The 15,353-nt window shown below is 35.3% G+C and overlaps 1 protein-coding gene across 3 annotated transcripts in view; it reads right to left on the bottom strand.

Moving 5' to 3' along the window:
• RIC1 (RIC1 partner of RAB6A GEF complex) overlaps nucleotides 1-15,353 on the bottom strand; it is a 135,755-nt gene that overhangs the window by 39,785 nt on the left and 80,617 nt on the right. For 2 of the 3 annotated variants that reach the window (XM_024734278.1, XM_024734277.1), the window contains 4 exons: nucleotides 12,921-13,028; nucleotides 8,149-8,291; nucleotides 7,711-7,847; nucleotides 2,633-2,724 (listed from right to left, as the gene is read on the bottom strand). In XM_024734278.1, the coding sequence (XP_024590046.1) occupies nucleotides 2,633-2,724; nucleotides 7,711-7,847; nucleotides 8,149-8,291; nucleotides 12,921-13,028 (480 nt within the window). The remainder of the gene's footprint in view (nucleotides 1-2,632; nucleotides 2,725-7,710; nucleotides 7,848-8,148; nucleotides 8,292-12,920; nucleotides 13,029-15,353) is intronic. The other variant, XM_024734276.1, reaches the window with a different exon arrangement.

Raw genomic sequence — 15,353 nt, 5'->3', positions numbered from 1 at the left:
GTAAACTGTCATCCTAAAAGAAAGCTGGCTTCTTATAGAACTCTAATAAGGTGTTCAAGTCAATTAATCCTGGTAAATGCTGGCAGATCAGGGCTAGAAGCCACTAGGTCAGTTATGTCACGTAGCTATAATCACAAAACTTTCACTCCAACCCACGATCATGCCATAAGAAGGGCTGATCCTCTCCCAACTCATGAAAACTGAGGTAACTAAAAGCCTGAAGGCCAAGATTCCATCTTCATTATCCTGGAAGAAGGGCTAGAATCCTGGCTTCTAAAATCTGGCCCTGCTAGACCCCTGGGTGCTAGCCCTAAATGTAGGTGATGTAGAACTGCACACCCACCACTGTTCCCGTCTCTGTCAGTTTCCTCTAAATGCTGATGTGAGCTTCCTACTCATTTGACTATACTGGCTCAATAAGAACCACTTTCAAGATTCAAACAGGTGTTACAGAAACTAATTAAATGCCAATATGAGAAAACAATGAGACATATTTAGAATGTAGGATATTCTGTAAACAACTGACCTAGACTCAAAAAAAAGTTAATGTCATAAAAATAAGAAAAAAGATACAAGGATTTTTATAGGCAAAAGGTAACTGAAGAGAAATAGTCACCAAATATAATTCATGAATTTTGAATGATTCTGATTAAAACAAAAGAGATGAAGGAAATTTGGTGACAACTGGGTTAGTCTGAATATGAATTCAATATTAGATCTTATTAGGGATTTATCATTAATTTTCCCATGTGTTTGACTAAAGATGATGCATTTATGTAAGAGAATGTCTCCTTTTTTGGAAACCAAGAAATAATGTAAATGTCCTTTAACAGGAAATCAGACAAAGTATGATATATTCATACACCAAAACACTACTTATAAATCAGTCCCAAATAAATGATTTCAGTTACTGGCAAATAAGCTGGAAGAATTCACAACGTTGACTGAAAGAATCAAGACACAAAACACAGAATATGATTCTATTCATATAAAGTTCAAACTTAGGTAAAACTAAATTATGCTTTTTAGGAATGCATACATGAGTGGTAAAACTGTAAAAAAAAATGGAAATGATTATCATGAAAGACAAAATTGGTTACCTTTAAGTGTTAAGGAGGGGATGGGAGTCATGATTAGGAAGTGGCAGGAGTTAAAACTTATATAGGCTGGCAATGTTCTATTTCTTGACTGAGTTGTGAAAAGATGGATGTTTGTATTATAATTATTTGTAAAACTGTGAATATTTGGATTATGCACCTTCCTGTTTGTTTTTATTTTACAATATGAAAGTTAAAAAGGATATTATAAACTCTATGCCAATAAATTTGACAGTGTATATGAAAGAAACCAATTCCTAGAAAAATACAACCTGCCAAAATGACTAAGAGACAAAAAAATCTAAATGTTCTTCAGTCTATTTTAAAACTGAATTGAATTAGTAATCAAGAAAATTCTAGGCTCAGGTGGCTTCACTGACAAATTCAGCCACACACTCAAAGATGAACAAAGAAGGCAAAGAGAGAAATCCTTCCTCAACTTGTCTTATGAGACAAGCACAACCTTGGTTAACCAGGAGAGAGAAAAAAAAAAAAAACTATAGCAAACTGTACTCATGAACATAGATTTAAAAATTCTAAACAAAATGTGACCAAATCAAATCCATAATGATGAAGAAAAATACGCTTTCCTTATCTCCTTACACTAAGTTAAATTTACTTTCTACATTTATCTCCTCAGTGAGAAGCAATGTGTTGAGGATAAGGATTTCCTACTTCACAAACAGATTATTGACAGTATAATGAAGGCAGTGATTTATAACACTATCAGTGTATTACTTATACAGATAGAAATACTTTGATCCTTACCTTGATGTAGCTGGAAACAATATTAGAAGTTATGTTCTACAGAACCACTAAGTCATATTTTGAGGTCAAAATGGAATTTTATATTTAACAAAGAGTTTTGAAGACTAAAAAGCACTATACACATTTTAAGGCATTACTCTCAGCATCTGATATAATCTTTTTATTTGAGCTAAAACATAAAGCTCAAAAAAGTCAGGTATATTTGTTGTTTTCTAATGTATCCCAAGTGCTTAGAATTGTGCCTGGCACATGGCAGACACAAATATATTTGTTGAATGAATAATTTGTATTCAATTTTACTTCTAAAACCTGAATTATCTGAATTAAAGCAAGAAATTGATTTTATGTATAAGCTTTTAATTTGCTTGTTAACTAAGGCACACCCACTAATTCAAAGGCAAGTCAACACTGATGTCTTAAAAAGAAAGGACTGTTTCCAAATAAGGAAAACATTCTTCCTGATCTTCTTTTAAACAATAAAGAACCTAAATTTTAACTGATTTAATCTTCTTAACTTTTGACTCAATTTCCTACCACTGAAAAAAAGCTCACTTTTACAAACTTAAACACCCAATCTCCAAAATCTGCCCTTTAGATTTGTTTGCTTCAATCTATTAAAATGCTTTTAAATTTTATATTAAGGCTGATTCATAAATTATGAAAGGCACAATAAAGTTTACAAGTGTGTTAAGAATATCTTACGGTTTAAAAAAAAACCCACTATTTTTGGCAGTAAGTCTTAAAATGCAGACATCTGTATCAATTACCTCGCACAACCAAACGCCATCAGTCGATACTTGTTATTTACTGCTACACAAGTTCCATCAACAACATCTTGTGGCCAAACTCCATGAAGTTGCTAAAATTAAGAAAAATAGTTAAGATTTAAAGCATGTTCCCCAAATATACTTTTATCAATACAATTCTCCTTCAATGAACACAGTTTTATAAGGCTTTATATGGTTCTTTATATGGTTTGATCTGGATAGGAAAACATCCCATCAGAACTACCATCTGGATTTTCTCCCTTAAAAACCTCAATTTCATTAACTGGTTCAATAAATATTCCCAAATGAGCTCAGTCCAGTGTTAATCTATTCATAAAACACTAAAAAATGGATATCTGACCTGTAAATTCAAATTAAATGAAGACGACTTTCCTATTAAAATGTAAACCTCTTGATGGTAGAAACTGCATCTAATTTGCTCACTATTATCATTCTTGTCACCTAGCACATAGTGTTGAACTTTCCTGATCAATCGAAAATGGTCGATTTTATTTCATCTATCCTTTAGAAGTGATTCATGATTTGTCAATTGCTGACTATTCTCTATTACTCCTTTGCTTTATAGTACAGTGGTTAGTAGTATGGTATCTGGCAGTCTGACATAACATCTCAGATCTACCCCTGACTTGCTAAAATGATTACTTGACCTTTCCAAGCTTCAGTTTTCTTATCTGTAAATTACCTCTTAGAGTGTTTTGAAAATTAAATGAGAACTTACATACAAGTAACCCACTTAATACAATGCCTGGAATTCAACAAGTTAAGCTTCAATAAATGAATGACATTATTATTAAGCTTTATATGCTACTTAATTCTGAATACAGACACAGAATAGATTCAGCTCCCTTGTCTGTTTTTATTTGTCAAATCAAGGGCATCCTAGATCATAAATTTCTAAGGCAAAGGTCATCATGACTGTTTAGTAAACACAAAAAATCAGCACACTACAATACAGCACTTTATTTCTGGATTATCACGATAGTAAAATTAGATGATCCAATATAATTAAACTGTTTGAAATATAATAGTATAGATTTTATTAAATTCCTAACTATAGAATCTACTATCTAAATATGGAATATTTGCTTTTTTGTAGGAATTTTATTTATTCAATTTTAATAATAAAACTAGACATTATTTTAGTTAACAAAAATGGCAAAGACAGCATTGAGCATTATTTCTTTGGACTGCTGCCTAGACTGAAATTCGTCTATTCATCCCAATAACAAAAATTTTCCAGGTGCCTACTATTCACCAGGTACTGCTCTAGGTGCCAAGGATACTGCAGATATTCAAACATACCAAAATCCCTAGCTATATCCCTGCTTTACATTTGTTAAGAGACTGACAAGTTTAAAAAACTGTACAGTATCACGTGGGAGGTTAGTAAATGTTACAGAAAAAAATAATACAACAATTAAGGAGAAGAGAGTATATGGGGAAAGAGGTAATATTAAAAGGTCTTCCCTATGAAGGTGCCTCTTGAGGAAAGTACTTTCGGAGATACAGCAGTAGAAAGGCCCTGTCACAGTAGCATTTCCGGCATGTTCAAAGAACATCAAAGAGGCCTGTGCAGATGGAGTGGAGTGGAATGGGGGAAGGAGAAGGAATAAATGAGGTAACAGATGAAATAGGGGGCCAGATTTATAGGGCTTTGAAAGTCACCATAAGAACTTTGGCTTTTTCTCCAATTCATATATGGGGAGTCATCTGGAGTGTCTTTAATTTTTTTAACCCTTTCTATTATGAATTATAATACATTAGAGAAAAATACAAAAGCAAAAATGTACATCACAATAATATCACAAAGTAAACACTTGTTTAATTACCACTCAGGCTAGGAATTACCAGTACCCACAAGTCCCCCAACAGTGTCACTCCTGATCAATATTATCCTCACCTCTACCACAAAAGAAACAATATCCAGACTTACATAGTAATCACTTCCTTCTTTTCCTTTAAACCATTAACACTTAAACATGCGTCCACACAGAACTGATTCAGAGCTGCCTATGTTTTTTGTTTTCCTTCAATTTTATATAAAATAGAATCATAGCATGTACTCTTTTGTGTCTAGCCGCTTCCACTAAACATGTTTGTGAGATTCATGCATGTTGTTGCATACAGCCTTGTTTGTTCATGCTCATTGTCATGTCAAACACTGGGCTTTTAGCTCATTGGGCCTCTGGCCTCCCCTAACCAGTCTTGTTAGCTCTTTACAGTCTTTTTAGCTCTCCAAAGCCGTTAAGCACATTCAAAAAATATTTTTTCTCCAGCTCTTTTAGTTGTCCTCAGCAGGTTTTGTCCTAAATATCTTGTCCTACTGAAGGGTTCTGAGCAGAGGAGTGGCATAATCTGACATATTTTAATCCATTTGCTAACTGTATTAAACAGTGCCAAACAGGGGACTTCCCTGGCAGTCCAGTGGTTAAGACTCCACGCTTCCACTGCAGGGGGCGTGGATTCGATCCCTGGTCAGGGAACTAAGATCCCGCATCACCGCTCGGCACAGCCAAAAAAAAAAGGCAATGCCAAACAGGATTTTTATAAAGCACTTAAATAATGTCTGATATAAATACGGCATTAGTGTATTTCCCAATTACCAGTAATAGATATGTATTGTTTTCTTGTAATTTATATTTTCTACTTATAACTTATTTAACAATGTTACGTCTACTTTTCATTATTTTAAATCCTTAATTTACTAGAAAACTTTCTTTAACCAAATACTAATACAAGCTGATATTCAGAAATGAGTCACTCACTTTCCAGCTCTAATATTTTTGTTTTCAGTAAAAACATTTAAATCCCAAACGTATGTCAACAAAATGAAGAGGCAATCTACTGAATGGGAGAAAATATTTGCAAATCATATATGTGAGAAAAGATTGTATCCAAAATATATTAAAAACTCACACAATAGCAAAAAAATTCTGATTAAAAAATGGGCAGATGATCTGCATAGACATTTCTCCAAAGAACACACAGAGAGAGCCAAAAAGTACCTGACAACATGCTCAGCATCACTAACACCAGGGAAATGCAAATCGAAACCACAATGAGGTATCACTTCGTACCTGTCAGAATGGCTATTATCAAAAAGACAAGAAATAATAAGTGTTGGGAGGATGTGGAGAAAAGGGAACCCTTGTGCACTGTTGATGGGAATGTAAATTGGTATGCCACTACACAAAACAGTATGGAACTTCCTCAAAAAAAAAAAAAAAAAAAAAAAAAGAAGAAGAAAACACTAACTTAAAAAGACAACTGTACCCCCATGTTCAATGCAGCATTATTTACAATAGCCAAATATGGAAACATCTAAGTGCCTACTGATGGATGAATGGATAAAGAAAATTTGGCACACACACATACATACACACACACACACAGGAATATACAGGTGACCCTTACAACATGGGGGTTAGGGGCACCTACCCCCGGCACATACAACTTTACAGTTGTCCCTCCATATCCTTGGTTCCGCATTTGTGGATTCAATCAATCGCAGGTCACAGAGTACTGTAGTATGTATTTACTGAAAAAAACCCAGGTGCAGATGGACCTGCACAGTTCAAACCTATGTTGTTCAAGGGTCAACTATATTATTTAGCCATAAAGAAGAATGAAATCTTGCCTTTTGCAACAGCATGGATGGACCTTGACGGCATTATGCTGAGTGAAGTAAATCAGACAGAAAGCTGATACCATATAGAAAAATATGCCCTTGAAAACTTAAAATCCTTTCCATTAAACAGACTGAACATGAATACTTAGCTTCTCTGACTCTTAAAACCCCAACTTTTATAACAGAAAAAGATTTTTTTCAAAATGCATATGTTGGCAAGGACAAAGAATGGGAGAGGAGGTGGTATCAGAAAATTCTGGAAGCTGGGAAGCAAGTGGATGAGTAGAATCCTTAACTAGCAGTAATGATGTTGAAAAACAGCCACACTTACATTGTAAGGTACACAAAAGGCCTTGGAATTTAAATGTCTCTCAAAAGCTGAACTAAAAGCAGTAGGATTGGTTTAAAGCCTGTTTAATCAGTAGCTGGGACTGCCTACCTCCCAGTCTGAGCAGCTAAGAAATATCCCACCTCCACTCCAATAGAAAACTGGAGTTTTTCTTTAGAGAAAAACAAAAAAATCTCAGTGGTCTCTAGACCACACCAAAAATAGGGATACATGGCAGTTTACATCCTGAATTTGGACCCTCTAGTCTAACTCTTCCATAACTCAAACCCCAAAATACTGGGCCAGCCAGGTACATATTCTCTGAGAAAGACTGCAGGACTCTTCTCCAACAGACACTGGATACGGAGTGGGGAGGAAAAGAAATAACCCAGTTAGCTCGCCCTATGATGAAGATCACAGTCAACCAAACCCACCAAAGCCCACATAGCCTTCAGTGAATCCAAATTCTTATTTTGGGTCTCTGTCACAGCAACCAAATTCATATATTAATGAATCAAATATTAATTAACCATTAACTCTGAAAGGATCTAAAAATAAAGGAATATAGGAAATCCACAGGATGATAATGATGGACAGCCTAAAAATGCAACTGTGTTAAATAGGTACGAATAGTAAGCAATCGTCCAGAAGGCTCCAAGAGAAATTTATTCAAGAAGATGAAACGGATACTAATATAATCAAAATCACAATAACTATATTGGGAAGATGGGAAGAACTTACAGACAGGGTGGGGGAACAGGGAAGTGGGAAGTACATGGTCATTTTCCACAATGAACACAGCCTAAAAACTAAAAATTACAGGAAATACTCAGAGTAGTGGAGATAAATAGCAAAATCACCAGTGAAGGAATAAGAAGTAGTTGCCTCTGAGAATGAAAACGGCATGAAGAGAACAAGCAGGAGGAAAGGAACTATCATTTTTCATTAACATGTCGATAGAATTGTCTACTTACACTATTTATATGTATAGTTTTTGATTTAAAAAATCTTAAATAAGGAAAATAGGGGAGGGGTTTAATAAAGACTAAAATTAATAAATGCAAAATTAAAAAATAAACATTCCAAGTAAATAAGTCATACCTCTGCAGTAAATCTACTTGACACTGGTGTGATAAATCCAACTTTACCATCATTAAACACAACAGCAAACCCATCAAGTGTGGCACAGTATTCCATGTCTCTAATGTGCACATCTTCAAAGCCCAGGAATGAACCTGCTGATGAAAAAAAAGTACATGAAATATGAATATAAATATAGTAAATTAATTCTCTTGTATTTTTGCTTGCAAACCATATAAGGACAGTTAAAAGGGCAAACATAATGACCTAACAACACTAAACAACTGAACTACTCCTTCCTACTCTCTCTCTCCCTCTCACACACACACACACACACCCTCCTCCCTTGCATAATTAATTCCAAAGTAGAAAAACCAATGTTCATCCATAAGAAATATCTAACTAGTTTATATAAAATATTAAACATCTGGTTCTGTCTCATGAAAAAAGTGTAACTACCTCTAGATGACTGGAGATCTACTGAAAAGGGTACTGTACAAAGATTAATAGCTTTCCTCCCATTTGTCATTCCTTCCCAGTGAATAAGATGAAGAAGTCCATCAGAAGTAGCAACCAGGAGATCTTCCAGCACAGACTGCAAACTGTAGAGAAGTAAGCAATTTAGAATCAATTTCCTTTTAAGAAAAGCATATTGGGTAAGCAATGAATATGAGTATAACTGCTCTGGAGAATATTCATGCAAAGATCATAAAACCACTTAACAAAACTGCCATTTATCTACAATTTAGCTATATATCAGCTTTATCTATGTATAATTCAATCTAGAATCAGAAATTCTGAAAAAAATGAAAGACCACGCGTTGCTGTAGTCACAAACCTGATGAATTATGTTTAAAAACTAGACATACTGAAACAGCAAATTAGAAGATGGAAGGATAAGTGACAGCTGACAAGAAAGGAAAGAGACAGAGAAACCATGAAAAGAACTAATGACAGAATGACAATCTGGAGACATGGAGTGTAGAGGTAACAATCCTCTAACCCTGTCCAACAGAATTTTCACCAGTAATGGAAATGTTCTGTATCTGTACTATCCAACACAGTAGCCATTAGCCACATGTGGTGATTATACACATGTGGTGATTATACACTTGTAACATGGCTCGTGTGACAGAAGACCTAAATTTTTAATTCTGTTTATTTTATCTGTAATTTACATTTAAATCACTTCATTTGACTAGTGGCTACTGTAGTGGAGAGCACAGTTCTAGACCACAGTATTTCTAGGGTATCAAAGAATCTCACATTGTGCGCATCCATTCAACAAACATTTAATTAAGCCTGAGCTCTGTGACAGGCACTATGCTGGGCTGGAGATTCAGAGGTGAATAAAATACAGTTTCTCCCTGCAGAAGACCTCTCAGCTGACTAAGTAGTGAAAAGTAATTATGTAGTATGATCTCAGCACTTATTGATACTTGCAGAGAGATTTAACAATTACAACTGCACAGCAATAAATGCCTGACTTGTTTACTCCTATAATGCCAAGTCCCTAGGGCAATGTTAGTTACATATGGCACCAAATGTTTGTGGGAGGAAGGTCAAGAGGGAAGGGGAATCCAAAAGTGAGAGTACAAAGATAATGGCAGAGAGAAAGAAAGAGAACCAGTGGAAACTGGTATCAAGAAAGCCAAGGGAATAAGACGGACTTAAGAAAGAGTACTCGAGAGTATCAAATGCTGTAAAAAAAAAAAAATTAAGTATAAGAAAGAATGAAAAATGTAACGTCTATTTATATACTCTATTATGTACTGTTAAATTTCCTTTCATACTTAAGAAGTTAAGAGACTATTTCAGAAATATTTTAATCCATAATGGTGAAAAGAACGTTTTTAATGTTTTCTTTAACTTTTAATTCTTTGGAAAGTTGAGTTCAATGACTTATTACACCATATATTTCAGATGATGAAGAATTTACTGTACTTTCTTCCCAACTATAAAAATATTAAAAAAGATAAGAATAACATGTCCCCTTACTGAGCTCCATCTCTTGAACTTCAGAGCATTTGCAGTCAACTACAATTCCCAGTTTAATGAAATTTCACCTTTTAAAATATTATATATTCTTTTATTTCAAATTTGTATTTTAGTGGTAAAATTTATGTGTAGCATGTGGTGGCTAGAATATAAAAACTTTGTTTTAGACCTGATACAAGAGAGGCAATTTAGTGGAGGAGTCATTGGTTTACCAGTGGTTTTCATTCAGCAGGAGTCAGCCTCGCTTTTTTCAAACCACATTCTCCCCCTCCCCAGCTTGTATCTCCCTGGAAGAATCACTGCATATGACGATTAGGAACAAGATCAAGGTTACCCTCCAGTAATTTAATTGCCTTCTAGGCAAAACTCAACACTTCTCTGACAAAGTTAACAGAATTCAGAATCTCTACATCATCATCATCCACAGTACTGTGATTAAAAATGACCAGATGTCTGAATAAACAGGAAAATGTGACCCAGAGTCAAGAAAAATCCATCAATGTAAATAGACTCACAAACAATCCTGACATTGGAATTAACAAATAACTGTGACAAAAATGATAAACAATCTATAAAAAAGGATAGATCCTCCCCGTTTAGTTGAAAGTAAACAAACTTTCAATTAATTGAAAGTAAACAAACTTTCAATTAAACAGTTGAAAGTAAACAAACTTTCAATTAAAGGCTGATATCAGATGTTAAAGTACTGAATATTTCCATGAAGTTTAGTAAATAGGCCTTGTTTCAAGTCACCCAAGGGTCTGTCCCCATGGATTCCCATTCTCACAAAGATTTAAGAACTAAAGGATTAATTCTTGCCACCTGGGGGATGTTATGACCCTGTACCAATAATTTATATCCTACTTCTTCACATGTTGTACTGACTTTTATTGAAAATCACCCCTACGTGTAAGTACACACAAAATACACATAAAGATACTCTAAGTTATGCCCTTAGGCATAACTATGCCTCTAGTTATGGCATAGTTATGCCCTCTACAATCACTGACTTCTATGGGCTTTATTAACAGCTATGTGGTATACCACAGGTGTTTGTTATTGCTGTTGTTGTTTAATTTAGGATCTTAGAAGTAGAATAATAGGATTTGGGGAGGAGAATAATAGGATTTTGGAATCTGATTAATCCAATATTCTTAATATAAAATGAATAATTCATAATTACCGATTCTCAAATATGTAAATATGTTTAATACCTAATTAACATTAAATATTATATATACTACATGGGTCTTTCTAAGTGCCTGGGAAGAAGGAAGATAATAAACTGTAGTATTTATTAGTATTAGTTAGAAATAGACTAAGAGTTTTAATTATAAATTATATCAGTTCTTTTTTAAAAAATTTTATTTAATTAATTTATTTATTTTTGGTTGTGCCGGGTCTTAGTTGCAGCCGGCGGGTTCCTTAGTTGTGGCATGCGAACTCCTAGTTGAGGCATGCACGTGGGATCTAGTTCCTTGACCAGGGATCAAACCGCATCCTCCGCATTGGGAGGCGAATTCTTAACCACTGCACCACCGGGAAGTCCCAGTACTTTTTTAACTTTCTATATATTCTCTATCCTCAATTAATAACAAGGTGTAGATGCTTAACATTAATCCAATTCTTTCTTCAATCAAAAATTAAAAGATGGCAGACTCTTGCAATCTTATGCCTATAAGCAACAGCATAATCATTGTCCCTAACTTTATTTGACTAACTTTTGGTAGTGGGAGGGAAAACAGTTGGTTTAAAGGCCAAGTTTTATGCCCCCTCACTCAATTCAAAAGTATATAGGAATTCTCCAATCAAATTTCCAGAAGGTACATGTTACAGGTGCTAATAATAACACTGCTCTGAAATGCAATCATTTTACTGAAGGTCTGAGAGAAAATGAGAGATTTCCAATCATCTAAATTAGTAGATTAAAAACTAGCATCTGACAAGTTAAACTTGTACAAGACAGCAGGAATTCTTTTTTTAAAGGCTCTTTTTCTATCCTATATCCATGAACCACACAGTTTTTGCCACCAGGTGGAGATAGAAAGCCATGCTTGTACAGTTCCATCCAGCTTGGAACCCAGACATTCAAAATTCCTTACACAAGTTACACACTTGAAAAGGATCTCTATTCTGAAATAAAATCTGAGATAAAGAGTAACCTGAACTCAATCTCCTGTAGCCCTGATCACATTTAAACAAATAAAAACAACAACAAAAAGGCATTCTTCTTCTCTGAGGAGACTTAAAGTAAAAAAAGATAGATTAAACAAGGCAAGACAATAGCCAGCCACTTGTATACAGTTCTATTTAACATGTTCTAGTATCTGTACTGTATTCTAACAAGAGAAATGATGAAGGAAGCCTCCAGTTAGAACTGTGAATCAGAAGAATTTAAGAAACATATGTATTACATTCATATAGTTTACTATATTCACGTATTGTATCCATATAGGTCAACAATAAGACTACATAGTAAAAAGTCTTTTTTCCAAAACTGTCCCCCCTAGCCACTCAGTTCTCATGCCCAGTTTCTTACGTATTCTTCCAGAACAACACATAAATTACCACCACCAGCTCGCTTTAAAATAAAATAGTAGCATTTTTATGTACAGTATACCTCACTGTTTTTAACCCAACAACATATTTGGGAAGTTTTTTCAAGAAAAAGTGACCTCGGGCTTCCCTGTTGGCCCAGTGGTTGAGAGTCCGCCTGCCAATGCAAGGGACGGGTTCGTGCCCGGTCCGGGAAAATCCCACATGGCGCGGAGCGGCTAGGCCCATGAGCCATGGCCGCTGAGCCTGCGCGTCCGGAGCCTGTGCTCCGCAACGGGGGAGGCCACAACAGTGAGAGGCCCACGTACCGCAAAAAAAAAAAAAGAAAAGAGAAAGTGCCCTCAATGTTTTTACAAATGCATGAGTATCTTTTTAAGTAACATGTACTATGTTATACCATTTAAACAATTCTAGATCTTATCAAAAAATATAAATTTCTAAATAAAATTACAGTTGGTATATCCAAATTGTGGGCTTTATTACAGTAATTTAAGTATAATAATGTACCATCTGTAAAATTTTACATTTTTTATAAGGGCTAATCAAGAATTTTTAGGACTAAAAAAAATGATCCTCAATGAAAAGAAAGAAAATCAACTTTCCTACTGCTCATGCGATTAACAAACTACACTGTATATTGTCATCACAAAATGCTAAATTTAACCAAAGTACTGTACCTCATGATGGGTGCTTGCAAATCCAGTATTTTCCTCATCTCTAAATTTAATGCTGGAGCACACTGTTCTTCCTTAAAATGGGGTGTCCCCTTCACTTGTGGACTTCCTCTAAAAAAAAAAGCAAATACATAGGATTAAAGAGAAAGATACTGAATTCTCCTCCACTCTGTGACTAATAGCCAATCAAATAAAGTAACACAATCAAACGTAAAAATCAGGTGTTCATCCTTTAGGTTCTCAAATGAAAAACATACTTAAATTCCACTATAGCAGACATATCTATTTATCAATTAGAAATAAATGTGTCTGACCAGTGTAACTTATATTGGGGGGAGTGGGAATGGAGGGAGAAGAGAGAGAGGAGCAAAGAATCTTAGGGGAAAAAACAGTAAAGATAGAAGTTAATTCTCAAGGGAACCAACACACATTTAAAATGACTGACAGCCCTTTCTGAGTTGAGCAACTACGAACCTTATATACCATTCTATTATACAGTGCATGTCCGAAGTGATCCAAATCGTCACTTCATCTTCCCTTGCTCCACACCTCATTCTTGATTCCTATCCTTTAGGTATGTATCAGACTTAAGGTCAGATTCAGGGATGCAATTAGGAGATGTTTTACATTAAGTGGCAAAATGGGTAAATTCGAAAACTCCTTGGCACTAAATGGCTGCACTAGAGTGGCTAGGTCAATGCCAACATAATTGAGCTGTCACATACAAGTCCTCAAAAGGACTATAAAGCTGTTTTGGAATCTTTATATCCATATGGCATTGGACCACTCTTTCTCAATGCCTGTGCTAGAATTTAACAGCTATCTGTCTCTTCTCTTACTATCAGCTATCACTTACTCTAAGCAACAATTAGCCTGCCTACATCATCTTTCCTTCTCATCCCCTACAATCCTAGAAACCAATTTGTCAATACTATTAAAACTAAGTGCGAAGAATCTAACAAGTTAAGGTTCCTAGCTTTGTGAAAATTATCTGGATGCTCAGAAAATTATTTAGATGCTTACTTATTAGTTTTAGATTACTTTCCATACAGAAACCTGGTGGTGCTTTATTACTATCCTGCTCTGCTACTGCCATGACCTGGAATATTTGATTCCTTCTACGTGTCTGAATGGCTAAATTGGCTAATGTTTAACCAAACATGTTCATGTTCAATTAGTATGTTTGATATGACAGCCCTTAAAAGGACATCATGAGTTATTAGTTTACAGGAGTCATATCTGAATTGCTAACCACACAAAACACTGTGATGAATTTTCTGAGATGTTCTCCATGTACATCTAGTTTTAAAGTTATTATTCAAAGTAATACATACACATAAATAGTCAAACAGTGCTAGAAGGCTTATGACAAACAAAAATAACTACTGAAGTAGTCTTCTTTCAGTGAGGAGGCAACCAGCTTGAATTCTCTGAGCTGTTATCTTCTTCTATTTACCTGCGTATTTTTTAAACCATGTGTTTACACTGCTTTAACATTATTAATTTTAGACATTAGCTTTTTATTCTCATTTACCCATTTTTTCCCAACCTCCCAACATAATTATACCAAACTGTTTTCATTATGATGATTACATAAATACTTTTCACTTCTGGGTCAAGTAGTGTTCAGTAATCTTTCCTTAAATAACTTGGTAATTGTCCACATGGTTTCATTTGCTTGGTTTTCTTTTTTTTTTTTTTCAGTACACGGGCCTCTCACTGTTGTGGCCTCCCCCGTTGCAGAGCACAGGCTCCGGACGCGCAGGCTCAGCGGCCATGGCTCACAGGCCTAGCCACTCCGCGGCATGTGGGATCTTCCCGGACCAGGGCACGAACCCGTGTCCCCTGCATCGGCAGGCAGACTCTCAACCACTGCGCCACCAGGGAAGCCCTGCTTGCTTTTCTTTAAACTTATACCTAAGTCATCTCATACTCCTTAATAGGTCTGACAAAACAATTCTCAATACAATCTTCTATGTGGTCAAACCTGCTACATAGCTTATCATTTCCATTTCCCCCCCGCCCTTGGAGGCATCCCTCTTTATGCCCATTGCCCTACTAAGTCTAATGCACAGCTATCAACATGATATTTACTTTGTCATCATCCTTATGATTTCTTTGCTTCTTTCCTATGTTGAACCCTTTATTTTATAGATCCTGTATCTTCCTCGGTTCACATATTCTTGGTGCTTTCTGGAAAGGTGCATGAGAAGTAAACTTAGAACTCTCAATTCTGAAATGTCTCTATTTTATTATGACACTTGAATGAATGTTTGTCCCTTCAAAAAAGACTATGATAAAGTTGTCTGAAGACATTTCTTCTGCCACTGTTCTATATCCTGGGAGGGTCTGTCAAATGTTTCTTTTAATGCTTTTATTGAATTTTTAATTTCTGCTATCATACTTTTCATTCCAGGAACTTTCTCACACCCACCT

Source organism: Neophocaena asiaeorientalis, unplaced genomic scaffold (assembly GCF_003031525.2).
Source record: "Neophocaena asiaeorientalis asiaeorientalis breed wild unplaced genomic scaffold, Neophocaena_asiaeorientalis_V1.1 scaffold256, whole genome shotgun sequence".
Lineage (NCBI taxonomy): Eukaryota > Metazoa > Chordata > Mammalia > Artiodactyla > Phocoenidae > Neophocaena > Neophocaena asiaeorientalis.
Note: the sequence above shows the minus strand (reverse complement) of the source record. Positions and strands in the feature narration are given on the sequence as shown.